Here is a 25930-nt window from a genome sequence, read left to right as displayed (position 1 = left end):
TGAGATTTTTATGAATAAATTTGAAATCTCTTTTGAAGAAAAATGAAGAAAAAACAAATAGTGTATTCAGAAGTAAGGGAGAATGCAGTAAAGGCAATTACGAGCTGGTGTGAGCAGACAGTGTGCTTGGAAGAATGGAATGTCTCCATGAATGTATCCTTATGAGACACCTTAACCAGAATGTTATGTATACTTAACTAAGAAAAAAATACTGACAATTATTTCTGAGGAGTCATGAATCATTGACATTAGACACAGAAACACCTGTAGTGCTGCTTAATCTCCAGAAGAGGTGGGTGTGTTTCAGAGGACTAGAAAAAAGCAAATATGGCAGAGTTAACAAAAATTGAAAGGACTGATCTTTGCAATTTCTACTTAGTGTATTAAGAAGGAAACAGATGGGATAATGTGACCCACAGACTCTGTCAGAAGAAATGATAGAATTGTGAACAGCAAGCAGCTTTGCGAGCTTTCAAAGAATAAATTGTGACAAATAAGCTTTCTTTAGATCGGTTTAACAAAGCTATGAATGAGGAAAATTCAGTAAGTGTAAAATATAACTGATTTAGCCTCTTAAGGAACCTCTGGCATAGCTGCATGAATTGAAGGCTACTAGGATTTATCACAGAGTACAGGAATACCAGTGTATGAAAATTAAATAAGTTGCTGAAGGAGGCTGGTGGTATTGGTTGCTGTTGTTTGTTTTGTTTTTTCTTGTTATTTTTTACATCGTTAACAAAATCTGCATTTTTATACAGATGATGCTCTGAGTACAAGTTCTGAAATAAAAGGCTATGTTGCAAAGTGGCCACACAGTATAATTAGGCTGGTAATAACTTCTTGCTAACTATCTCGGTAAATAAAGCCTTGTAGAGGCAAATCTTTTATTAGGCTTTTTTTCCATTTATTGTGAACAAAGTCACTTAGGAAAGATAATTCAAAGGCTCAGGAATGATGTAAATAAAACTGTTTGTAGTGAGGTGAAAGTAAGGTGGGGTGTACTAAGTACATGTAAGGTCATGGTGAAACTAAACCAGGTAACTGCAGAAGGTCTTGGCGACTGCATGTCAGAATGATGCTGATAAATGTAAAAGCTTTCTGGATGGCAATTGATTAAATGACAGGTAAATGGATTAATTTACCTGGAAAGATGAAAACGATATTTTACAAATGTTAATTAAATGGTATTACTACATTCAGGTCAATTTATGAATGACAAGAGCTGCTAAATGGCTGAAAATGCACCATTCCTTATTTCTGCAATGCATAATCCAAAGCAGGCAGATTTATTGAACAGAGATTCTGGCTCTCCGGGAGCTGCCTTTTAAAAAAGAAGAGGAGGAGGGCCTGCCTAGGTTACTGAATTCTTTTTTTCCTTCTGCCAGATCTCTGCTATGATGAAGCTCAATAAAATGTATGGAAAGGGATCAATGTCTGAGACATTTCCTGGCATAAGGAGCATTGTCAACAATATTTTTCTGCTTGAAGCCATTTTTTAACTGATACGATTCTCTTCAAGTGGTTTTAGGTTGTGGTAGAAGCCATAGTAGCTTGAGTTTATAAGGAGCTTTGGAAGAGAGTGTTGAAACTTCTAAGAGGGTTAATCTGTTCCAGTAAGTGTCACTGTCCTTTTCAGAGGATGAGTTTCATAGATGCATAATCAGCATGAGCTGGAAGATTGAATGGGGTAAGATTAGAGTCTTTTTCGGTAAACCTTACTGTTGTGCTAGGCTAGATCTTTCTGAGTGACCTTTTCACTTGTTAGAAATTGCGGATGTGATTAAAAGGAGTGTTATTGCATTTTGAGTTTTTTGTAGCATCAGAAGCTTGTAATGGAAAGTTATGGCTTTCAGATATTTTTAAATAAAGTGGAAAAGTGAAAGAAAGGTGAAATAATCATCTGTGTGTCTGTATGTGTTTAAATATATATTAAAAATATGTGAACCTCCTTAAGACCAAGCATGTGTGCATGTTTTGGTTTTGCATCTACTGTCCGTAATGGTGCTATATTTGAATAACCTAGGTCAGGAGTGAGGCAGGGAGAACTTTTTTTTTTTTTTAAGTTCCCTCACATTTAGAATGAATATTCTGATGTAGACTGCAGCAGTCTTTCTCGGTGGCCTTGCTGAACTTCTCTATAGTCAGCTTGGCTGTTCTGTCATTCTCCACAGTTTCCATATGTACTGAGCTCAGAAAGCAATCTACAGAGAAAACAAATAAAGCTGTAATTGAAGAACACCTATATTAATTTTTTTTAATAGAAATACTCGAAAATATGCTCACAGGTTGTATATATAAAGCATCGTAAGGATGTTTGGTAGATAAGTCTCTAGAAGAAAAATTTAGCTGCTAGAATGTTACTGGGAGAGAGACCTCCAGGCTGAATGTTGCCTGTGAGTTGAAGTGGAATGGAAGCAACTAAAAGTTGATGTCTGCTACCAGCGTTGCCTTCAGCTGACGGACTGGTGGTAGGTATGCCACCATAGACATCACCAGGGAAATTAATGATACCAGTCAGGAAACCCCTTTAGAACATGTCTGATGGCTGAGAGACATTTAGAGGTGTGAGCTGTAATAATGTCAGTAAATGTCCTGGCCATCAGCATCAGGGCAGAGTTGGTGAGTGGTGTCAGTACTTCTGGAATGTTAAGGAAATGGGAGGGTCTGCATGGCACTATTATGCTGTTGGATACAGATACACCAGTATCTGGCTTTTCTGAGGAGCTGGGTCTAGAGACTCTCGTTGGTGTTCCTGTGATTTTTTTTTTTTTTTTTTTTTAAAAACATATTTACTTCCTTAGAAGATACTAAAATGGGGGAGGATGAAGACAAGCAGCCTTTGTGTAAAAATTTTCATGTTGCCATAAATACAGCCAGCTGGTTTGGATATCTGGCTGTAGCTGAGGGCACTATGCTATGTAGTAGCTCGCTCTTTAGTACACATGATGCCATTTAGAGCAAGATACTTGAACCTTACTAATGCTAGCAAAACATTTCCTTCCCTCAGTTCCCCTTCTTGCTGGCCAGCCAGCAGTACTGTGTGCCTGGAGGACGCACAGCCTCTCGCTGACACAGTTGTTGGATGAGACAGAAGCTGTTCAGTTCTGGTTTTTGCAGTGCAGCATTTCTCCCACTCAGTGCCTTGTGCTGTGGCGATCGTGTGCGGAAGCAGATGGTTCAGAGGAGGAGAGGCTGGGGTCCAGTCACCTCAGAGACTGGGCTAATTTAGCTCCTGTGGTGTAGTCAAATACAACATACTGTCCTGTGAACGCAAACTCAGTTTAAGAGTTACTGGATAACCTCTGTCTGTGTTTTGCCACTGCTTTATTAGAAGCACAGGTGAGAAGTAAATGGACTAGGCAGCCTTCTGTGACTGGCATGTGTTTAGCCAGCTGGTAGACTAACTTTGGTCAGGGGCTGATTTACAGTTGTGTGTGTGTGTGTGTATGTATATATGTGTGTGTATATATATAGATATATATATACACGTTCAGTGTAGCTGACTGATGTTTCATGTTAACCAGTGTTTCTTATGCTGCTTTGCAGGCCTCTCCTCTCTCCAGGACAGCAAAATCTCTTATGCTGGCTCTCAGCTCTGGTTCTGATTTGTGTCATAACTGTATTCCAAACACAGATACAGCCTGACAAATAGCATTTTTTGTCCCCTGCATGCTCTCATCTGCAAAGATTAATTCTATAGCCTGTTGCTTTGAGTATGTTTCTCTCCTGCCCTTTTGTACTTTATCCCTCACACCTTTCTGTCTGTGTACCAGATTTAAGCTTCTTGTCTTCTCTTTGGAAATCTTTTTCACAGACTATCCAGGCTGCACACCATGTGATGTCAGGAAGCTGAATCTGGCATCTCATCATGCATTATGGCCAATCTTTATTGCCTACTTGTTCTTCTAACAAGCATCATTGTGTTTTTTCTTGTGATGTGCTGCATAATTTGAGAAGACTAAATGTCTGCAAAACTCATTCTTCATATCCTTTTGTAAAACTCTCCCTTGGTGTGATATTGGCAAAGAAAAAAGCTTCAGTGGTTACATTGCTGGACTGATGAGACCACTGTTCGTGTTTTCCAGTGTTGCCTTGTTTCCACGTTCCTTTTTTTTGTGTGCACATATTATACCATAGACTTATGTCTAGGCATATGCAGAGACTTTGGCTTATGGAAAAGGCCAAAGAAGAGAACAGCTCCTCATTTATGAGTACACTGCTGTAATGTCTTGCTTTTTTATACTTGGCCTGTTAAGACTTCAGGGGAGTAGAGAGAAGTGCTGTGTTTGTACAGCAAAGCCTTCTTACGTTCTATAAGCATGAACAAATTTAATTCATCAAACAGTGCATAAAAGATCCAGGAGGAATCTAAAACAAACAGAGTGTGTGGTTCCCCTTACCCTTTTGCTGCTTGTTGACTACCGTTTTAGACCCTCTGAGCCTGTAGTCTGTCTGCTAAACTTGCCTCTTTGCCGAGATGGCAGCCTGGTAGGGTACAGGGAGCTCACCTTGGGGAAGATGCTCTCTTGTTGTGCCTCCATGACTTGCAATCCCTTCTTTCTTGTCACCTTTTTTGCTTATATGCCCTCAATGTAGGGCGGGATGGGAGACTGAATGTCCTTGATGGGTGTCTGCAGCCAGAACAACATTAATACAATCTATCCCTTGAAGAATTAGTACATTTCTTTCATGCAGCTCAAGGGAGCAGTCTCTAGAAATATTATTAAATGTAATTTTCCATTGAAATATGACTTTAGGGATGGTAGCAGAACACTTTATCAGGCTTGGTGTGATTGCTGCTGTTGTGGATGCAAAACTTATCCATATATAAGGAAAATCTTATTCCCAGTACATTCCCATAGAATCAGCACAGCTCTAGAAGGGAGAAAAAATGAGAATTCTTCTAACAATCATATTATCAGAGATAATTATGGAGTTGCGTTTTTGTTGCTGGTGGTTGTATAACACAGTGAAAATGTGTGGTGTTGGTCACTGTAAATTTAAACATATCGTTAAGAGTCTTCATGGCTGATGGTGAGATCCACTGTAAATCAAATTTAACTTGAAACTCTGTTCTGAAGGTGGATAGCATTCCTATAAGACAGATAGGCCACCTCTCTTTGTGATTGCAAAGGAGTACGTTTTCATCTCTAGACTGTGCCCTGGAATTCACTGTTCAGTTGAGGATTTTTGTTTTACTTTTTGTTGTTTAAAGCTGTTCACGCTTTCATTTGTAGATTAAAAATTAGGGCTGATCTTTCCATTATCAGTCTCTTGCTGTGGTGCCTTTGCAGGAAATGAGATTGTATTGCCATGATGCTGGGAAGTACCAGTCTGGTAACTTGAATTGAACAAAGAACAAAACCACATCTATGGACTGGAGGAGCAGAAGGAAGCTAGAAGTTAAGAGAATAAACATCTTAATGTCTAATTACTTGGAGGGGGGTTGTTGTCATCTTCTTTCCTCCTCCCAAATTGGAAGTAAATTCTCATCCAAATAAAGCTAAAGAAATTATTATTCACGCATCTGAGGTGTCTGGACTCTAATACTGAGTAACTGTGTCACAGAAAGCGTGTACCAGGAGCTGTGGATATATGCAGGGTAGGAAAAGAAAGTGTGTTGTTACCTGTCTAGCATCAAGGAAGGAGGTGGTACTGGTGCAGGATAGCTTATGCAAATCAAGGCCAGCTTATGTGTGAGAAAGAATTAAGAGTTAATTGCAGAGGAAGGTTTTTCTTTCAGGTGGGATGCAAGGCTTTTAATACTCCTATTAACATATATCTCATGGATCTGATGAAATTGCCACTGTATGAAATCCCTACCATTTGGATCACAAAGTAGTTAAACAAAGCTGTTAAACCTTTTTTTCTCCTGCTCGATGCTTTATGGTGCTCCTGTTAAGTATCCTCCAAACAACAGCACTTTCCTTCAGTGTTTATTTGAACACTGCTGCTGTTTAGCATTGCAAGCAGAGCTCACATTGGGAGTGGGCTTGATTCTTATAAGGGAAGCTTGCTGGGGTTAGTTGTGTGAACTGGTAATAAATAAACAGTGGGCTCTGAAGAGTTCTGAGAAGCAAACTTCTCTGTGCTGTGGATAAGCTTTTTGTCTATAGGTACGTGTAGTACTTCTGTTTGCACAACATGGGAATCACGTGGGAGTGTAGCGTATAAAGAGAAAATTACTTGTACTTGCTTTCCTTATTTACTCTGTCTTACTCATGGGTAAAATGCAAACATCCAATTTTATGATATATTGTTACCATCCTGGAACTTGGAGCTCAAAAAGAGAAATAGGATTGACTGTCATTCTGTGCTTGTGTAACCAGTGTCTGTATATCACTCTTGCTCAGGTTGTCTCCTGCTGCATATTATGCTCAGAGGATGATCCAGTATCTTTCCCGGAGGGACAGTATTCGGCAACGGTCTATGCGGTACCAACAGAACCGTCTCCGCTCTTCCTCCTCCTCTTCTTCCACATCAGAGAACTCAAGCCCATCTGTAGAGGGAAACGATCTGGAATTTGAAGATTTTGAGTAAGTGTGCATGCTGCTTTGACTTCTTGCTGGAGTCTGTTGTCAGCATGAGACTGCTTTGTGGCTTCCTACTGTTTACCAATCAAAAACATCTCCAGCTTCCTGTAGGAACAGGTTAAGTCATTCAATCAATAATTAGAGCAGTGATTGCTACAAATGGGTCTTGTCATTTCTGTTATGAAAATTAAGGATGCTTTAGGCTACCTTCAACACATCAGGCTATCTCGACCAGATTTAAAAGACTGGTTAAATAAAGAAAAGGAGAATCTTTTTGTTCCATGGAACTGATGGGGAGCCAAGAGCTTATTAGAGCCTTCAAATCTTGATATAGAACAGCAACAAAGAACAGAACTAGAAGGCTTTGCAGGACTTAGTTCTTTGGCCTAAGGTTGTAGGAGACAGACAGACATGCTCAGCTACTTTTACTTGCTCTATCTGTACAACTCTGTCAAATTAGCTGAAGTTCCTGTGATTGTTTTTTTGGAAGACTTGGCGATTGTGAATCTGTGTTAACACTTAATCTCCTGTAAGGGGTCAAATGGCATCTTGTCTCAAAGTGAGGAATTATTGCATTCAAACATTAAAAGTTGGTCAGTAGAACCACTCAGAAGAAAATACAGTGGCTTACAGGAGCACTCTTCTAAAGTCTGCTTTCCAGCATCTGCTTTTGGACTTCTATGGGGTAACCAGTATAATCCCAGCAAACAAATTTATTGCAAAGCCTTCCCAATAAATGGAAGTATAGTAACAGATTGTTCAGATGGCATGGAGACCAAAAGCTCAGTAATTTAGATTAAAATCCATTTTAGCAGAAAAGAGAATATGAACTTTCTAGTCTGTCTTCAGTCATTTTCTTTAAAATATGGGATTTTGCCTGGGCACTTTAAGTATTTCACTGAATTTTTTCCCCCTTTGTATATATTGAAATTAAAACATAGGATGATTCTGAGCATGGCCATAGTAGTTGTCTGCGGTGGTAATGCAGTAGGGAGGTGTGTTTGGGAGCTGTGAACTCCTCAAAAATCTGGGCTTTTATGTTGCTGCTGCCAGCAGAGGATGCTGTCAACTTTGCTACTATAGCAACTTGGATGTTCACTTGCTGCAGTGGCACATACTTGAGATGGCATGTTGTTAAAGCTCCATGGCCTCTGTGTCAGGGTGAAGTCCCTTTATGAAGGACACTGGTAACGCTAGCTATTCCCAGAAAAGCAAGATATGAATCCCTTTCTGCCTCCTTAAGTGGTGGTAGACTTTTTTTTTTTTTTCTGTAGAATGTTGTTCTGTGAAGCTGTCATTTCATGCTCCAGCAATTAAATATTCAGAAGTACAGGGTGAGTGAATGTCTTCCCCTGTCATTGTGGCCTGGTTTGTGTAAGATGTAAATGAGGGGAGATAACACAGAAGAGTCACTGCCTAGTAGCTTTTCCCAAGCAGCTGCGTGGTCTGGAAGAGCAGAAATACGTGGCTGCTGGGCTCATTTTGTGAGGAAAGTGTGTCACAAGCATAGCCCTTAATATTTCCATTATTCCATTTCATTTGGCTGTGGTGGCTTGTTCTGCTGGGAAAAGAATAGACGGTAAGGTCTTCATTCATAGAGCCATGCAAATGCCTGCAGAGAAATGTGTTCCCCTGCAGATAATATTCACACAGTAAGAGCACCCAGTCGGGGAAGCAATTCAATCAGCCGTGCTAAGGTTGTCTTTCATTTCATTCTGAGCGAAGTGTTTATTCCTTACTGTGCAGTGGTTGAATTTGTTGGTTGAATATTTCATATTGAATTCTGGTCTGTGCATTCAAGATGTGCTGTCTTTTTCCTTCTCTACTTAATTATTTCTCCTGGCTGCTTAGAGGAAGCTGCTGGTTGGGGGCCCTCAGAGCTGGAACTTGTCTCGTGACTCATTTGATTTCTTCTGCTGACACTTCACGATGAAATCTCTTATGCAGAGTTCTTGTTTCTCCATTTGGCTCTTGTATCCCTCCTTCTTTGCCTGCTCACTTGAGCAGACTTGTGTATTTCTTTCTTGACGTGATCTAGATGCTCTGGCTTCCCTGCTTCTCCAGATCTGGTGCAGGACAGGGTGCCACTGCTGTGTCTAGCTGTCTGCAGCTCATGCTTTTCTCCCGGAATCCAGTGAATATTTTTAATGTAAAAGCCATAGCAAGTTGCCTTGATGCTTTATCTTTCTAAACTTAGTAATGTAATTGGTAAATTTTCTCTCTTTTTTCATTTTCCTAGAAATTGGGAGAACGATGTGAGGAACATTAAACACCAGTTGGTCTTACTATACATAGAGGTCTGGGCAAGGAGTGAGTCCTGTGCTTGTGCAGGATGCCTGGTAGACAAGCCTTCCTCGGATGTCATCTTTTGTGGGATTCTGACATTTTTTCTCCTCTAAGATTCATTATTGTATCTTTTCAACTTTGCTTACCTGATTACATAGTAAGGGGCATGAAAGACGTGGTCTCTGCACTGTTTGTGCATATGGCCTCTAAATCTGACCTAAAGCCTCTCCCCTCTTGTGTGTCAGTCTAATGGTATTATTTTCTCCATGCAGTTTCTCCAGAATCTCATTTGAATTCATTCATAAAATATTTAGTTTGTGATAGTGATAACAACAGCAATAGTGTTGGTCTAAGATTGTGAAGTAGAGGTTTGTTTTTTTTTTTTATAGGTGTTAGTAATAGCCTTCTATAACACTAGGTTTTACAGACAGGGGAGGAGGAGGGAGACACAAGCTATACCTGTGTTATTTGGTCTAATAAGATGTTATTACTCTACATGCGCTGCCTGTGTTTAACCTGTCACTGTTGTCATCTTACTGCTTACTAATACAACTGACAACTGTAAACTTAGTCATGTCTTCATGAAAGCATTTAATACCATTTGTAATATATATACAGATTGTAATATTAGGTTATTAACAGATAAATTGATATGAGTGGGTTTTAAGGTTAGCTTTAGCAGAAACTTAAACTAAAATGAAAAGACTTCTTACATTCTGGGATAATAATCTCTGAATGGAGAATGATGTCGCTTTATTCTTCCAGCATAACTGGTAAAAATAGATTCTTCATAGACAAGTCATGAATGTTGAACTTTCTAATTTCAAGGTCTTTTTTATTGTCTTATGTTTGGATCGCATAGTAAATTTAGATTTTTAGACCTAAACTGTGTTTTCTTTTGACTTCTTCTAAAAGTTTGACTGGGTCTGTTCTGGAGACTTCCTTTAGTCTAGAACAGGTCTGATGCTGGAGACTGTGGGTGATGATGCTTCTAGGACTCCTTGGATAGTGCGAGCTAATTTTTTTTTTTTTTTCATGTGTAATTCTAAATCTGTCACCATAGTCAGAATGTGAAGATGTGATGTTTCTGCAAGTGCATATTGGCCATCTATGTCCCTTTTTGTCCACAGTAAGTGTGGGGGAGCAAATGCAACAAAACCAGGTTCACTTTATCTGTCAGACTGAAAAGCAGATATATAGGACAGTGCACCAGCTCACTGAAAGCCTTGCTCAAATCCTTCACTACAGTTCTATAAAGGCTTTCAAGCCAAGGCTAAAGGCATGACTGTGGCTGATCCCTGTCTGCTTTTGAGAGTGGGCTGCCTGGTAGAATAAAGATATGAAGAAGCCTTGGAGAATACACTCTCTTAATGTCCACAGCTTTTCCCCTTTCTATTCTCTCCTTTTTTTCGTTCTTCCCAGGAGGATCTATGCTGGTGTGGATCCATTCAGTTTTGCCATTGTCACAGACTAGGAAGGTCTTTATTGTGTCTCTAATACAAGAAGGGCTTTACCTCACAGGCCTGAAATCTTGTTCTGGTGCTTTATCCTTTTAATTTCTTTTGAGACACCTTCATTTGAAGCATCTTTTCTTGTTAGCTTCTTTAAGAACCTTGACTTGTGCATTGGTACCTGAATATTAATTAGGAACTGCTTGGAAGCAGTTGTGTCTAAACTATGCAACAAGAGAGAAGGGCGGACAATGGCTGTGGTTAGTCAGTGGTGTGCGCTTGGGTATTAGCTGTAGGTTTGGGCTGGGATTCTGTTCTCCTTATTGCTTCTCAAGTGGAATGATGGAAGTGGCTTTCAGGGAGGGAGTTGTGTGTCAGGGTGAGAATAAGCATGTGGTTTGCCTAATGACTGAGACAAAGAGGTTTTGGAAAGTTTGAGTGAGGAGGGAGAAAGTTGCACATTACTGCTTACTGAATTAACTTCCTCCCTAGCCTTGTGAAGGAATTCCATGCTTGTGTTTAAATCCAGTCTCTTACCTTTTCAGTCTTACTCTACAGCATTGTTTGCTAGATACACAGAGCAATGGGAGCACTAATCTGCAGAAATGCAATCAGTTCACAATGCACTTACTCTTTTTTCTTAGCAGACCTACTACTAAGAGCACATGGGTAGAACTCGCACTCTGTACAGCCAGTCTTGCTCTTTACTGCTCTCCTTCCCAGCTGTTCACTGTGCATTCATGTATTTCAGAGTGGTTTTTCCTTCCTGTGACAACCTTCAACTTCTGCAAAAGAAACTCCTTCAAATAGGAGCCAGTTTTTCTTGGCAGAAAAAGAGAGAGAGAGAATAATTTTGATTGGAAGAGACCCTCAAGATCATAGAGTCCAACCATAACCTAACTCTAGCACTAAACCATGTCCCTAAGAACCTCATCTATACACCTTTTAGGCACCTCCAGGGATGGCGACTCCACCACTTCCCTGGGCAGCCTGTTCTAGTGCCTGACAACCTTTTCTGTGAAGAATTTTTTCCTAATATCCAATCTTAACCTTCCCTGACACAACTGGAGGCCATTTCCTCTCATCCTATCACTTGCTACCTGGGAGAAGAGACCAACACCCTCCATACTACAACCTCCTTTCAGGTAGTTGTAGGCAGCGATAAGGTCTCCCCTCAGCCTCCTTTTCTCCAGGCTAAACAGCTCCAGTTCCCTCAACTGCTCCTCATCAGACTTGTGCTCCAGACCCCTCACCAGCTTCATCGCCCTCCTCTGAACTCTAATAAAAAGATAGGAACAGCTAAAGTTTTTTATGAGACTTGAATTAAGTATGGAGCGTTTGATCTACAGCTCCAGAACAGTGAGACAAGTTCTGTCATTGTAGAGAGAGACATGTAGGGAATCCCAGAGGTAAGGGAAGAGGTTTAGTCTGCAGGGTGACTATAGCACAAGTTGACACCTCAGGATGGATGGGATGCTAAGTGCTGAGTTCTGATAGGGCATCATGAAGGTGTATTAGAGAGAGAACTTGGTCAATGGCAGCCTGTTGGTGTAGCATTAGAAGGGTAGCATATCTGAACTGCAAGGTTTCTAAAAGTAATTATTAGGCTGTTTGTGTGGGGGTTTTGTTGGTGTTTTGTTTTCAATTTTCTCCTTATCTTGATGTTAACATTTGAGGTTAACAAAAGACATAGTAGGAGATGTGAGAATCTATTTGGGCTGTTCACATCACTTAAATGCTAATGGACATGTATTTTTAGGATCCATGACACACCAGTATACTGCAGAAAAAGCAGCAATTTCTTTTTGGAAGTCTTAGATGGGACAGTTTGCTATCTGCCTTTCTTACTTGAGCAGCTGCAAATAATATTCTTGTTAGTAATTTGTTGTTTGAGTTCAGATAAAGATCTCAAAAGCAGGATTGCTGTTTGTTGTATGCACCTGCCTTTGTTGTTTTCTTCCCAGAGTCCTGTTACCCGTGGTTTTGATGCTGTTTCATCTGCCTGTTTCTTGGCTCATATGGCTCTGCCTTATTGTTTTTTATGAAGATCGACCTTCTCAAAACTGGCTTGCAAGGCAGACCTGAATTTTGTGGAACTTGGTGGTCACTTTGTGTGTTGGCTTTTTCCTCTCTGTTATAGATTTCTGGAGCAGTTAGCACTGGGATGTTCTTTCCAGATACATAGAAATTTATGTTAATTATATTCATCGTCTTAAACACAGTTGCAGGCTAAGAATGCTAACAAGTCTGGGATGAATGGGGGTGATATTGAATCTACTCTTTGAACTTCATTTTTCAAGGATTAGTGAGAGTCTTAGCTTGGCTTCTGATTCACTCATAGTTGCCTGCAGCTTCATTTTCCCTATTCTTTTTATCTTTATCTTTTGTGACAGTCTTATATATTCCCCTTATCTTGGTCTTAATGTCTAATAATACTGCCTGGATGCAGTGACAGGCAATGACTGTTTCCTTGCAGCAGTACTGCAGGATATTGCTAACCTCTCCAGCATAATGTTGTTTTACCATTAAGTCACATTCCAGCAAGGCAAGTGTCTTCATAGCAGAGCAGTGAAAGAATGAGTGCCTTTTGAAAGGTGACAGTTGCCAGAAAAGCTCACATCATATTCCATAGTGTTGGTTGCCTGGGCTTGTAGGAACAGTTTTGATGTCAAGATGGTACCCTTCATCCAGCTGAGTTTTTCTGCTACTTATGAGCCCAGCTCATAGTTGTCCTTTTGCTTTTATTTTGTGACTGCGAAACTGTTAAGTCAAACTAAGTCACCTAGTAGGTGATGGCTGGTGTTAATGAGAGTGATTAGGAAGCAAGCTCTTAATAGTTTGCTGCCCACCTGGAGCAGGCAGTGGTTAACCTGGAGGTCTAACAGATTAGGGTTGTTTGTGTGATTATGTTTTCATTAAAAAAAAGAAAAAAATGTTGGTTCTTACTTTTGACAACTTTATTCCAGTATTGAAGCCTGATGGGGCAGCCGTTTGTATATTTGTGCTACAAACTATGTTCAGTAAGCACTAGTTGTGAAGTTTCCAAGTGATTAGAATTAGCCATAGTGATGTTTTCCCTAGTCATGCTCATGTTTGGATGAATGTTTGAAAATGGCTAATTAAGGGGTCTCAGAGGAAGGGTGGTTGCTGGATGCCCTGGCCTTCTATAAAACACCAAATACCGTGGTTTCCTTAATACTCATAGACCAGGTCTAGACTGGGGATTAGGGATTCTCTACCTTTGTCTGGCCTCTGATGTTTCTATTCCCTAATGACTCACTGTAGCGATGGAGTGTATCAATATCGTTCTAAAATGTGTCATCAATTTGTGAGCCCGCCACACAGAGAGGTGATTAAAATTGAGACAGCTGGATAGTGCACCTAGATAAGAGTGTCTCTTTCTGGTTCTAAATCAGTCTTTCTCTGAAGCAATTAATCCTTGGCATTTAATGGGTAAGTGCTGCTGTTTCTCTTGACCAGGTGATAAATACTCTCTTGCATGATGCTTCTCTGAAACACTTGATCTTCTGAAATGCCATTTTTAATCTCGTAAATACATTTTCCCCTAAACAGCCCTCCGAGAGGTAAACAAGGCTGGAGGGTTTGTTTCCCTCTGGTCAGGAGAGCCATTAGTAACTTAGCAGTCTCCTATGTTGTAGGAAGTTTTAGCTGATAAAAGTTGTCCTTGATGTTCCCTTGAAAAAGCTGCTAGGGATAGACTGGCATTTTAGCCTTCAAATGAACATAGGAAGATGGAAAGGCACCATGTCTTGGGTGACTTACCTAACTTCTTTATCAATTACTGTATTCCATGGCTATGTTAAAAATCTATTCTTCTAGTTCCTGTCTCTCCAGCTGGGCAGCATCATTTTTTGTGGTTTCTCTGATATTTTTATTCTTTAATTTTGTTTGCCTTCCAGTGTTGTACTTGGGAGTTTGCTCTGCGATCCTAATACATTTAGTGCCAGGAAAGGCTTTTTGTGTAGCAGATGCTTCTTTTTGCTTAACTTTCTTGTTTCTTGTTGTCTCCTTCTGTTCTGCCTTAAGTACTTCTCCTTCAGTAATGGTCATATCCTTCAAAGATGGGTAGATAAATCAATATATTTTCATTTTTACCATATTTTGTATATTATTTTGAATCAGTATTTTTGTTGTTTTAATGTCTGTGGATGAAAACACTTGTACCCTTTTTGATAGGACCAGTGCTCCTGACTTCTTGTTTGTATCTACAGTTTCTACTCAGAGATAAGTCAACTGTCTTGAATCTCTTCTCTTAAACATAATCCTGTTTTCAGGTGAGGACCCTTGTCCTCAGAGCCATATATAGGGTGGTGCCCTTTTCCTGGCTTGAGTTTACAAATTCTCCATGATTTAAGGGCTGTGAGTGAAGCAGCATATACTGGATGGAACCTGGTTTTTTTTGATTGAGACTAGTCCTACTGATCCAGGAGATGTTATTCCAGCTACTACGTCTCTCTGCAGAATTACAACCAACTTGCAGTGTGTCCTTTCCTTTTGTCTTCTAGGATACCTGTATCTCACTAAAACATTCAAAATGTCAAGGTTTCATTTATTACATGTTCACCTCTCTGAGAGACTTATTTCCTAGAAATGCTCCCAGTTTTCCCTAACTTCATTTGTAGGAGATGCTCAGGATCTTGTAGGATCAGACAGAGTAAAAACTAAAGTTTTAACATGTTTTTAGTATTTGCTGCTCCTCTCAGTTGTAAAGCTAATAGTTAACTTTCTATTAGAGTTTTCCCAATGCTGTATGTCTCTTTCTCATCCGGATGGTGCTAGAAAGTGATAGACAGGTTCTTAGCATCACCAGCAAACATGATGTTCCCCTCACCACCTTTTTCCTACTTGCATAACCTTTGTGAAACATAGTACTCGCTATCTTGTAGGCCTGTGCAGGTCTTGTGAGTTCCCCCTTCCCAAGATATTTATCATCTGTTTCCATTTAAATCAGCAGTGAATCCTGTGAATTGCAAGAGCTCAGGATCTGTTTGTTCTTTTGTATGGCCAGTTGAATATGACATCCTCTAGGTACCCTCTTTAGATGCAGACGTGACCAACCTCTAAAGCCAAATAAGTTTGCATTTTCTGGTAACCTCCTCTGAGCTCCTGATATGATCTTTGTGCTACTCCTGCCTTCATTGATTTGTGCTGCTCTTGCCCTCTGTGCTACCTCCTCTGAAGTAACCTCCTGCAGTCTTAAAAAATTAATAGCAAGTAAGTGGAGATACTAAATGTTTGAAGTACCAAGAAAAGGTTGGGTTTTTTTTTTTTCCTGTTACATCAAGATGGTGCAACTGAATCCAGTGCCAACACTTAAGGATATTACTAGATGGCACTTAACCAATTATTTAGCATTTCTATTTTATGTAAGTGTCTAACCTCTGCAATAGAAATTGATTTAGCATTTTAAATTGGACTGCATGAAACATGATAAAATGCTGAAAATATGGAACAATTGGCTTGGTCTGATATAATTTGATTCTTATGAGCTTGCATGGCTTACTGGTGCTGGCTCTGATAATTAAATGGCTTTTCAAAATGGTCATTGTTGACCTAATTCTATTGGCAGTGTAGTCAGTAGGAGTTTTAATATTGACTACAATGGCAACAGTTAGACGAACAGATTGCATTAGAAATCCCATGCTGTGTGTTTAATTTCACTTCCTGATACAACAATCTCTAAATATTAAAGAGAATTCTTGCCAAGATAGGAAAGCAGAACATGGCTTTTTTTCCTGAGAGTCTTGACTATATCGTTTGTATAGATTCAGTTATTAGTGCACCAGCCAAGTTACCAGATGAAAAAGAATGCCTTTTTCTCCAAACTTCAGGATGCAAAGTTTTATATCTCCTGTGTTTTCAGAGCTGGTGTTGCTGCTCCATTATATTTACCTTGGTCAACTTTTCTTCAACAAGCAAATAGGACAACAGCAGAAAAATCCAAGGAGATTTGACTGTCTTGCCCAGTTTAGGATAAATCTTCATCCTTCTTATGCCCTGTTAAAGGTCCATAAATCTCCTGAACGTTTGGGAATTGCATTCTTTTCCTGCTCCACTGTGTTAATGTTAATGCTATTTTTCCCCTACCAGCTCTTATTCTCCATATCGCTGTTTTGATTTGTCCCACAATGGTATCTGAACAAATTATGAATAACCTGAATTTAGAGCCAGACCCTTAAAGTTGTTTTGACCATTTGTTGCTTCTTGCAGTTTTCCTCTTGAGACAAATTAGTCTGTTAATAATTATAGTATTAAGTCTCTCTTGTCACCTTACATGCTGATTACTTGTGATTCTTTCTCTGCATCTTGCTCAATGGATTGCTTAGTTCCTTCATTCTTGTTTTCTTACTGCAGAAGTTTCCCTGTGTTGTTCACATTTGCTGGTGCACTTAAAGGGCATTGCAGGACACCTTTTTAGCCCTGTTACAGCACTTGCTGTGACACTTTCTTGCTTCGTTTACTTTTGCAAGGTTATTGAGTTGCTTTACAGAAGAGGCTTTTTTTAATGTAGAGACACACTCTGAGTGATCTGCTTTTGCAGGTTATGTTAATTAAACTGTCCACTGCAAATCATTGGCTAATGAGTCTGTAGGTAGCTGACACTAAATAGAAAGTAGAGCATTAGATTTTCATGAGTACTTTAGAGAACTTTGGAAACTTTTCATTTCTTGTCGTAATGCCTCACGCTGGCACTGCAGTCGTGCTAACATCTGCTCTCTTCCGTCAGCAGGCTGCATGTGGTACAGAAATAACACAAAGTGCCACCCATCTTCACCGATCTGTAGGGGTTTTTTTAAATTTTCCTTTTTAGAAGGTGCAGAAATAATCTTCAGCTGGCACCAGGGTAATATCAGCTGTTCTAGCTTTTCAGCACTAGACGCTTGAAAATGCTCTTGCATGGAGTTGAGCTTGGGAGCTTACATATAAATGACGGTGTAAATTAGCGATTCAGATCAATGTTTAATAATATTCCTCTTTAGCACGGAAGAGTGTATCTTACATTTCCATTACAGTAAATAGGAGTTTTAGGATTCTTGAAGAATAGTCACTGTTTCTCATTCCCAATTCAGCTGTTTGAGTTACAGGGCAGTGGCAGTTGGGCTGTGGTGGGTTTTAATTTTTTTTTTTTTTAAAGGGGATGTTAAAGATAGATTGCATTCTCTTGAATCAGGAGTGGCTGTGTCTGTCGTGGTGAAAACTGGAAAAAGTTTAGTATATATTTTTTCCCTTTTAGGCTTTTTGTATTGGAAGAGGATTGTATGCAGTGAATGGGACAGTACGGGATGGAGTTCTCACCTCAGAAAGTCTCGTTGATTAGAAAATTTGTGTCCTAAAATGTTTTTGTGGATGCTAAGAGCATTGGCTAGTGGCATTTTTTAAAAAAAATTGAACAGTTAGTTGCTTTAGGTCTCTTGATTTGGACTGTATGAGATGTTGCACTATTATTTTCTTTTGTTTGCTGGAGCTAATCCTTCATTCCTTTTGAAACCTGCTGCAGAGATTGTCTTCAACTGGTGAGTTCCATAGGGTGTAGTGCTGCTTCCTCTTGCTGATATTTGTCCGTTTCAAAAGTATTGTCTAATTCTAGTATATGTCCAAAGCCAATGCAAACCCTGAAAAATGTTTTGCTGCTTTTCTCTCAGGGCTGCATATCAGCATCGTTCAAAAATTGCTACACGGACTTCTCAAAAGTGTATTTCTTGTCTGACTTGCACTAGCGCTTAATGTGTGTAGCAAGCTCTGGAACACGACACTTCTTTTTCCCTTTGGCCTTTTCTCTTTAGCGGGAAAAGTTGATCTGTCAGCACTCTGGTTCACAGGATTCCTTCTGTTATTGATCTGCATCTTAATAGGCTGGAGGCCTCTGATAAAAGAACAGCAGCAGCACCTTTTATGTTGCTGATTTCAGGAACCGTGTTGGTTACACAGAAACCTCAGGGCGAGGTGCGGCTTTGGCTCTGAACTGCAAATGCTGCGTCTGCAATGGGAGGAGAAATGGAAGCTTTGAGCTTGGATTGAGATTTGGTTTTGGTGAGATAGCTTGAAATGCTAATGAGCTTTGCAGAACAACCTCTGCTCTTGTGTTCCTGGTTTGTCAAGTGTGTGGGAAACAGCCACGTAATGGACTTTCTTCTCAGCCCACGTTTCTTGCTCACTGACTTTAAAAAAGCAAAACAAAAAAAAATTATAAAATGCACAGCTTGCTGGAGTGGGTTAGGAATGTGCCGTTAGTGTGTTGCATAAGGAATATTTCGTTTCCTAGTGATTCCAAGGCCCTGCAAGTAATATTCTCCCCACAACTGCCTGGGAAGGAGACAAGTAGGGCTGCAATTACAGATGGAGGTCTGGTATCTGGGGAGAGAACAGACTTTCTACTTGTGCAATGTCATGCAGAGAGAGTAAATTTCTGAATTGAAAATAAAGCACAGTGGAGGTCTGTTTCAGAATTCCAGAGTCACTGATGAAGCCTTATTATTTTCCTTGCAGTTTTAGTGCTGTATAATTACAGGTCCTGTTGTGACCTTTGAATGCAATATTAGGAATTTTGTTTGCTGGGGATGCTATAGGTGCTCCAGTTTGGCCTCCTGCTTCTTGTAGGGTGGTTATAGCCAAAATCAGACTGAGTCAGTCATGGTGCTGTCTGGCTCCTGTCTTGAGACTTCCAAGGGTGGCAGCTCTGCAGCCTCTCTGGGTAACCTGCTCAGTGTTGCACTGTCCTACTAGGGAAGACAGCTTTCCTGTATCTGCTGTAGGACAATAGATGCTAAGACTCTTTCCCCTTGTTCCCCAAGGCCCAGACATTTATTGTGAAACAGAATGGGAGGGTTTTGAGGAGGTAGAGTTTTGTCTGATGTCACTTGACTTCCCTCTCAAAGCTTGTGAAAGGTGAGAATTTTTTAAGCCATGATGGCACTTAAACTGGACCTTGAGGGAGGGTGCACAGAAGAACAGTCTGCAGATTATGCTCTTTTGCCTGCGCTTCTGGGAATGAAAAGTGAAACTTAAGAGATCTCTTTGACTAACAGAAAGTTCTCATCAGGACTGTGCTGTGCTTTCTTTTGCTCTCTCAGTCCAAATTCTAAGGTTTCTTGTTCATTTGCCTAGGTGCTGACACTAATTCATTGACTCTGTGGTTTTGTTGATACTTTTGAGACACTGTCAAACAATGAAGGAAGTGCACGTTAGGCTACCCATATGTAAAACTGTTAGGAGTCTTTGATACAGTAAGTTGTATGAATTTGGAACATTAGAAGCATGTTACTTATGCGAGAGAACCATTAAATCTTAGTGGCACACTCAGGATGACTAGGTGATGTTGTTGGGTTTTTATTTTCTTGGAGAATACTTTATTGCATAGTATTTTTAATGTACAATGTTTTTTTCTTTTGCTGAAGGGACAATGGAGACCGATCCAGGCACCGAGCCCCTCGGAATGCTCGCATGTCTGCACCATCACTGGGACGCTTTGTCCCGAGGTAAGGCTTGTACGTGTAAGAGTAAAAGGGTGTGGAAACCCTGGAGGTACTGGTTGCAGTACAACTCTCTGGTCCTTTCAGATGGATTCCTTTTCTTGCTAAGAGCTGATGCTTCCTTGGTGTGCAGTTTCTGGGACCCCTGAGATCACATGTAACTGTGATTAGCTCATTGTGTGACACTTGAAGGACAGTGTGGTCTTAGTACTTCTTACCTGCAGGTTTGGGCTACGGTGTGAAGGCAGAACAGGAGGAGACAATAATCTGATCAGAGATTATCAACATGATGCACTGGTTTGACATTAGAAAGCTATTGTGGGAGGTAAAGGATTTACTTAATTCTGATCTTCACAGCCGCATTGATCACAGGAGGATCTAATCTGTGACTTGCCTATAGTTTGAAGCAGTGAAGTGGTTGGCTAAGCAGAGGAGTCCAACCTCTCTGCTATAGTCTGCTGGAATATCATGTTTCCTCAAAGTAATTGCAGTTGCTATCCAGGGCTATAGTATACTGGACTGTCTTTCTCCATGTAAGTTTACTCTCTTTGTTTTGCAGACGCTTCTTGCTGCCAGAGTACTTGCCTTATGCTGGGATTTTCCATGAACGGGGACAGCCTGGCTTGGCCACCCATTCTTCTGTCAACAGGGTTTTGGCAGGTAATAAGATTTTTGTTTGCAGTAGTCATGTATATAAGTAGTATTTTTCTTGTGAATCTGAGGAGAGGAAGATTGATGAGAAAAAGTCTAATTCCAGCTTTTGAGGTTCTGTTTAAGTCACCTGAAACAAGAGAAAGGACTGTTGGATTGAAGCAGTGAGTTGTCATTCAAATGCTTGGGCTTTGCAGATCCCACACTTCAAGGAGGTATATGGGAGTTTCTGCATGAATTGGGGAGAGGTGCTGTTACCAATTCTCCCTTTATCTTCTCCCCTATTCCTAGATGTCTTAACAACCTGACAGACTAATGATCAGCTTGCTGCAGGTCCTTCTAATTGAATTATAGGGTGCCTTCTTCGTGTTCCGGCTGGCAAGATGCACACAAGGCAACGCGGGATTCAATTAGGATCTTAACAAGTGCATAGTAAAAACCTCTGCTGCCAGCACATACAGCACACAGGCATTTGGGAGCCTTAAAGGGCAGGCGGAGGTGGAAAGGGAGTTTGGGGGGAAGAGGAGGAGTACAGCACTCAGGCAGTTCATGAATGAGATGGTTATACATGATGCATATCTTGAGGGTGGGTCTTTTTTGACTGGGTCTGAGTTGCTCTCTAATTAACCCCAGTGCAGGGGAGTCACCTTGGAGCTTGGGGAGGAATGAGGGATGATGTATAGACAGGTAGGCTGGGATGTGGTTCTCTTCCTTCCTGTGGGTGATCACAGGACCACCACTGAAAGGAGTGCTGAAAGGTTTCTCAAGAGGCTGTGTGACCCTTTTCCTTATCCTAAGGCACGATTAACTATGCCTAAACCATTTTGGACAGGATTTATCTTACATGTTCTTAACAGTCTTCATTGGATTTTTCCCAGCCATTTGGGGGTAGAACTGTTGGTTTTGCATGGCTGATTTAGTATGACAGTGGTCTGGTCTTTGATAACAGATTTTTGGCATCTCCTGAACTTTTGTCTCCCTGGACACTTCAGTTTGAGTGTACAGTTCATAGACCTTGCTGTTGCGCTGATAGTAAGATCTCATGCAAAGGCTGGCCTCCAAAGCACCTCTGCTTTTTTTCTGTAGGAAAGAGCAAAGCTGGCCTGTAGCTTTAGCTGACGCATGTACTTTCCTGTGCTTGGTGCCTGTGTGGGATTTGGCTGCTGGCACGTGGAAGCAGCACGCTAGCAGATAATTATTTGCTGCCAGGCAACACTGCAGAACTCTTGTACGGGCTTTGCTGGAGACACCTGCCTTCAACACTCCTCCAGCCCTTGCAGTTTGCCTGTTCCTTAGTGTCTGGGAAACAGCCTGCCTTTTTCTCGTTGCATGTTTTAGGGAATTTGAGTCCCAAAACACACGTGCTTGCTGTTTGCTGTGTGGATGCTGAAATTAATAAAATAAAGCAGAAGTTGTAATCATGGGATTCTCAACAAACAAGATCAACCTTTTCTGTATGGTACTGTGCTGAGCCTACTTATGGCAAGGCTCGTTAGCTCCTACAGTGTTGTGGAACTGCACACTGGAATGGCTGAGACTCCGCAGTAAAGACTTTTATTGTCTTAAAATTAATTATACTAATGCTGCAGCTGCTTGTGATTCCTTGTTTTAATATTGTGTTTATTTTAGTCTGTACCTACACTTTCAGCTTTCAAAATGTGTTTTTACATTTGTGCTCAAAAACATGTTCATGTGTTACAGAAACCAGGAGAGTTGAAGCTGTAAATGTTAGGTGGAGGAATGAAAGATGAGAACTAGAAAATGAGGTTGCAGTTGTGGAATACTTGGAGAATTTCTTGCATTCATTATGTTGGTCAGCAGCATTGTCATTGTCAATATTATATTTCAGAGCCATTGAAAGTTTCAGTGCTGATAGTAGATCTTCCTTTTAGTCAGCCTGTGCCAAAGTTTGTGGTAGTTTTTTCTTCACTAGTATAGTGAAAAACCTCTACTTGAGCTCAGAAGTACTTTAACCCTGGCCTGGTAGTTATGGCTGACCTTGCCGGCCTTGGCTGACGGAAAAATCAGTCATCTGTCTTCCTGTTAACACAGGCTAATCTAAGATTGAGTGCTTTAAATTGCTTCATCCTACCATGTATCCAGACTGTCATTTCTGAATTATGTTTAAATGCATAAATGCAAAATGTATTTCTTATGTAACCTCTACAGCATTTGAGAAAAGATGCCTGAACCCCCCTGTATTCCTAACCTGATAGCTTTCTAAAAACTGACAGTAGACTTTTGTGGCCAAGTGTGAGTGAGAGCTGTTGTTTGGGAAAATATGCGCAGGTACGATTCTGCTCCTGTCCCCTGCCCCACTTATTGCTGTATGCAGAGAGGAAATAAAAGCGTCAGACAGAGATATTCATGGGCATGTGAATTGTTTTGTGGTGCGCGGACTGGATTTCGTAATGTCAAAGCTCGTGCTGTCAGTTTCTGTCCGTGTTTACTTTCAGCAGTCTGTTTTATGTGAACAGCTTTCCCTTGTTTAAGTGTCGTTCTCATGCAACTGTTACAGACAATAGCTCCATGCAGGGGAAGGCTGCCTTGTGAATAAATTCTTAGGGCAGCCTGGTTTAATGAACCACTAAAAATTACAGGTTATCTAAGCAGATGGGCTAGTACGGCAACATGGTAGGTTTGGCAGAATGACTCTGACATGCCAGGCAGGGCTTAGGTTAGGATTAGCAATTCCTTTGTACTAGCCAGGGACTGTGGTCATCCCTGCACCAAGGCACTTCCAGACAAAGCATAGGAAGGGTGGCAACAGATGGGTAGAGTAGGTGGGAGTTCAGGGGGAGAATGAAGCAATACTAGTCAATATGACAGACAGATCTCCATGTCAGAAGCCTCATTTGCATGTAGCACTGGAACAACCACGAGTCCCAGTAGCACCTTCCTGCCCAGTTCCTTGTCGTCTGGTGCAGTTTAGACCTATCAGTCAGCTGATAGGATCCGCTGCGTCACTGAGCTTTCTGGCACCAAGTAAAACACTAAGTGAAAATATATTGCATCAACATTGCTACCTTTAGCATTCGAACTTATAATCACGCCACCAAAAAGTGTTGTTAGTTTGACAAGTTATATTTTCCTGTAAAGTCGATGTTGATTGGCAGTAATTACACTGTCCTCCTTTAATCCTTTATTAAGTGAGTCTTAGATCAGCTTTTTCATTATTTTGTCTGGAATCAATGTCAGGCTGACAAGACTGGCATGTCTCATCCTATTTCAACCTTTTAAAATACTGGTATAACACTAGCATATTTTTCAGTCTTCCACATTCCCGTTTCATTTCAAGACTCATCAAAAAACCTGAGAGTTCATTTGGCAGCTCTTCAAAGGCTCTGGGTAGTGTGGGCTGTACGCTGCCCCCTGGACTCTCCTCTCCTTGGTGAACTGCCCTAAGTGATGGGGTTGTGGTCTCGAAGGAAACGTCCATACGGTCAAAGCCAGTTGAAGGGGTTGTTTGCTAAAGTGATGGTGAAGGCAGTAAATACATTTTGGCTTCTCACTCAATAGGAACGGCCAATTGCATGTGGCAATACAAGTGGAATACTGCATCTTGGGGCCATTTCAGTCTTCCAGTCTCTTGGGTTTTCTGCATTTTGCAGTCCAACAGAGTGGGTTATTTTTCTTTTTTTTGTGTTGTTTTGTTTTGTTTGTTTTTCTCTTTTAGATTTTTCTTGTCCTAAGTCACATTGTGAGCAGGACACAGCTAAGTAATTTGAGGGCCAAGTCATTGATATTTTTTTGGCGTCTGGATGTAGACAGATGTACTCTTTAATATCTTTTTAAAAATCAGTAAATACCTTTAAAAAAAAATCCACTTCATTGCCACTTAAGTACTTGTGACCTCTCGTTTGCCTATGTGAACTTTTCCTTTAGGCTTCGTAGTAATTGACTATTTGGCGTGGACAGAAGCATGCTAATGGTATAGTGGAACAAAGGTGGCTTTAGTTTCAGGTCAGTGGAAGCTCAGAGAAAGAAGAAAATCGGTGTTTGCCAAGGAACTAAGCAGGAGGCTTGAGGAACTGACACAGATGCCGGTTTGTTGCCATTCCTGCCATTCAGCAGGAGAGCGGCAGATGAATGTTTACTGGTTTATGATAGAGTTACCTAGCTTTGCAAAATGCTTGTGTCTCACCTTTGTCTCACTTTGTTTTAATAGGTTATCTATTCAGTTATGTGCATCTCAAAAAAAAAAAAAAAATTGCGTGAACACAGATCGTGTTTGCCTGTTCTGGCTTTGCCACCAGACTTTATCTGTTTTAATGCAATCCAACACAGTTGCTCGGAGTCCTTCACCTCATGGGGAGATCTAGACTCAGCATGGCTTAAGGACTGAGTGATACAACACTCTACATTTATAGTTTTTGAGTGATTTAACTGCTATTTCAGGGTAATAGATTCAGACCAGAGGCGGAACACTTACATGTATTCAAAGAATGAGCTTGATATTACAGATTTTTCCATAGCTCATGCCTATTTGGAGTGTGACCTGCTACATGAGTAATAATGGTGCAGCTTCGGATATCTCTGCTGGGGTTGCCAAACAAAGCTGTCTGTGGCCTTGTTATGCTGGCATAGGGCTGAGGTTATAGGTGAAGCTAAGACTCAGTTGATAGCTTGCCTTTAACTGGGATCTAGAACTTCCAAGTGTAATGTTCAGCTGCTGTTTTCCCAAAATCACATCAGCTATCCCGTTCTTCAAAGCTTGGCTCTCTGGGAGAATTCTAGAGCCTTGTTATGCTGGCATAGGGCTGAGGTTATAGGTGAAGCTAAGACTCAGTTGATAGCTTGCCTTTAACTGGGATCTAGAACTTCCAAGTGTAATGTTCAGCTGCTGTTTTCCCAAAATCACATCAGCTATCCCGTTCTTCAAAGCTTGGCTCTCTGGGAGAATTCTAGATCATGTCTTCAAGTGAATTTCTGTATTTCTGCCAGAAACTGCTAACACACAATTGTTAGAGCACTTGAAGTTTCATCAGGATAAAAATTAGCTAAGATAGTGGATAAACGTCCTTCCCCTGTGACAAGAAGATTTATTTGAGCACATGATAGCTGTCCTAATAAGAATTAGGGCAATGACCTCTCACCAATCAAATTTTTGAACCAGAGTCACTAGCTAAGGTGCCTCCTGATGCATGTTCCCAATCTGTTGATCACTCTAAATGTGTTGAGGGCTAATGTTCAAATACCAGTGAATGACTCTAACCTAAGGCCGGTTAAAATGGATGTTGATGAGCCTGTGATACAGACAATTGGATAGAGCATTGGTGGTTGCTGCTACTAGAATTAGCCCAGTAACCTTTCACTTCTTATCTGATGATGAAAGTGATAAGAGGTTGCTCTGGTTGCCTTGGCAACAGCGATGCAGGCAGATTCTCCAGTTCCTCTGCTGTCACAGGTGTGATTGCCTCCTATGGCTCCAGCCTCCTTGACCTAATCCTGTTCTGTCACATACAGTATCGGTGAGCTGTGAATTCTGTTCTGAGATGCCCTCATCCTTCAAATGTAC

The 25930-nt window shown here is 40.7% G+C and overlaps 1 protein-coding gene across 2 annotated transcripts in view; it reads left to right on the top strand.

Moving 5' to 3' along the window:
• AMBRA1 (autophagy and beclin 1 regulator 1) overlaps positions 1–25930 on the top strand; it is a 134448-nt gene that overhangs the window by 33831 nt on the left and 74687 nt on the right. For both annotated transcript variants that reach the window (XM_065635468.1, XM_065635467.1), the window contains 3 exons: positions 6354–6536; positions 19687–19767; positions 20321–20421. In XM_065635468.1, the coding sequence (XP_065491540.1) occupies positions 6354–6536; positions 19687–19767; positions 20321–20421 (365 nt within the window). The remainder of the gene's footprint in view (positions 1–6353; positions 6537–19686; positions 19768–20320; positions 20422–25930) is intronic.

This window comes from Caloenas nicobarica, chromosome 5 (genome assembly GCF_036013445.1).
Source record: "Caloenas nicobarica isolate bCalNic1 chromosome 5, bCalNic1.hap1, whole genome shotgun sequence".
NCBI classification, from domain to species: Eukaryota; Metazoa; Chordata; class Aves; order Columbiformes; family Columbidae; genus Caloenas; species Caloenas nicobarica.
Note: the sequence above shows the minus strand (reverse complement) of the source record. Positions and strands in the feature narration are given on the sequence as shown.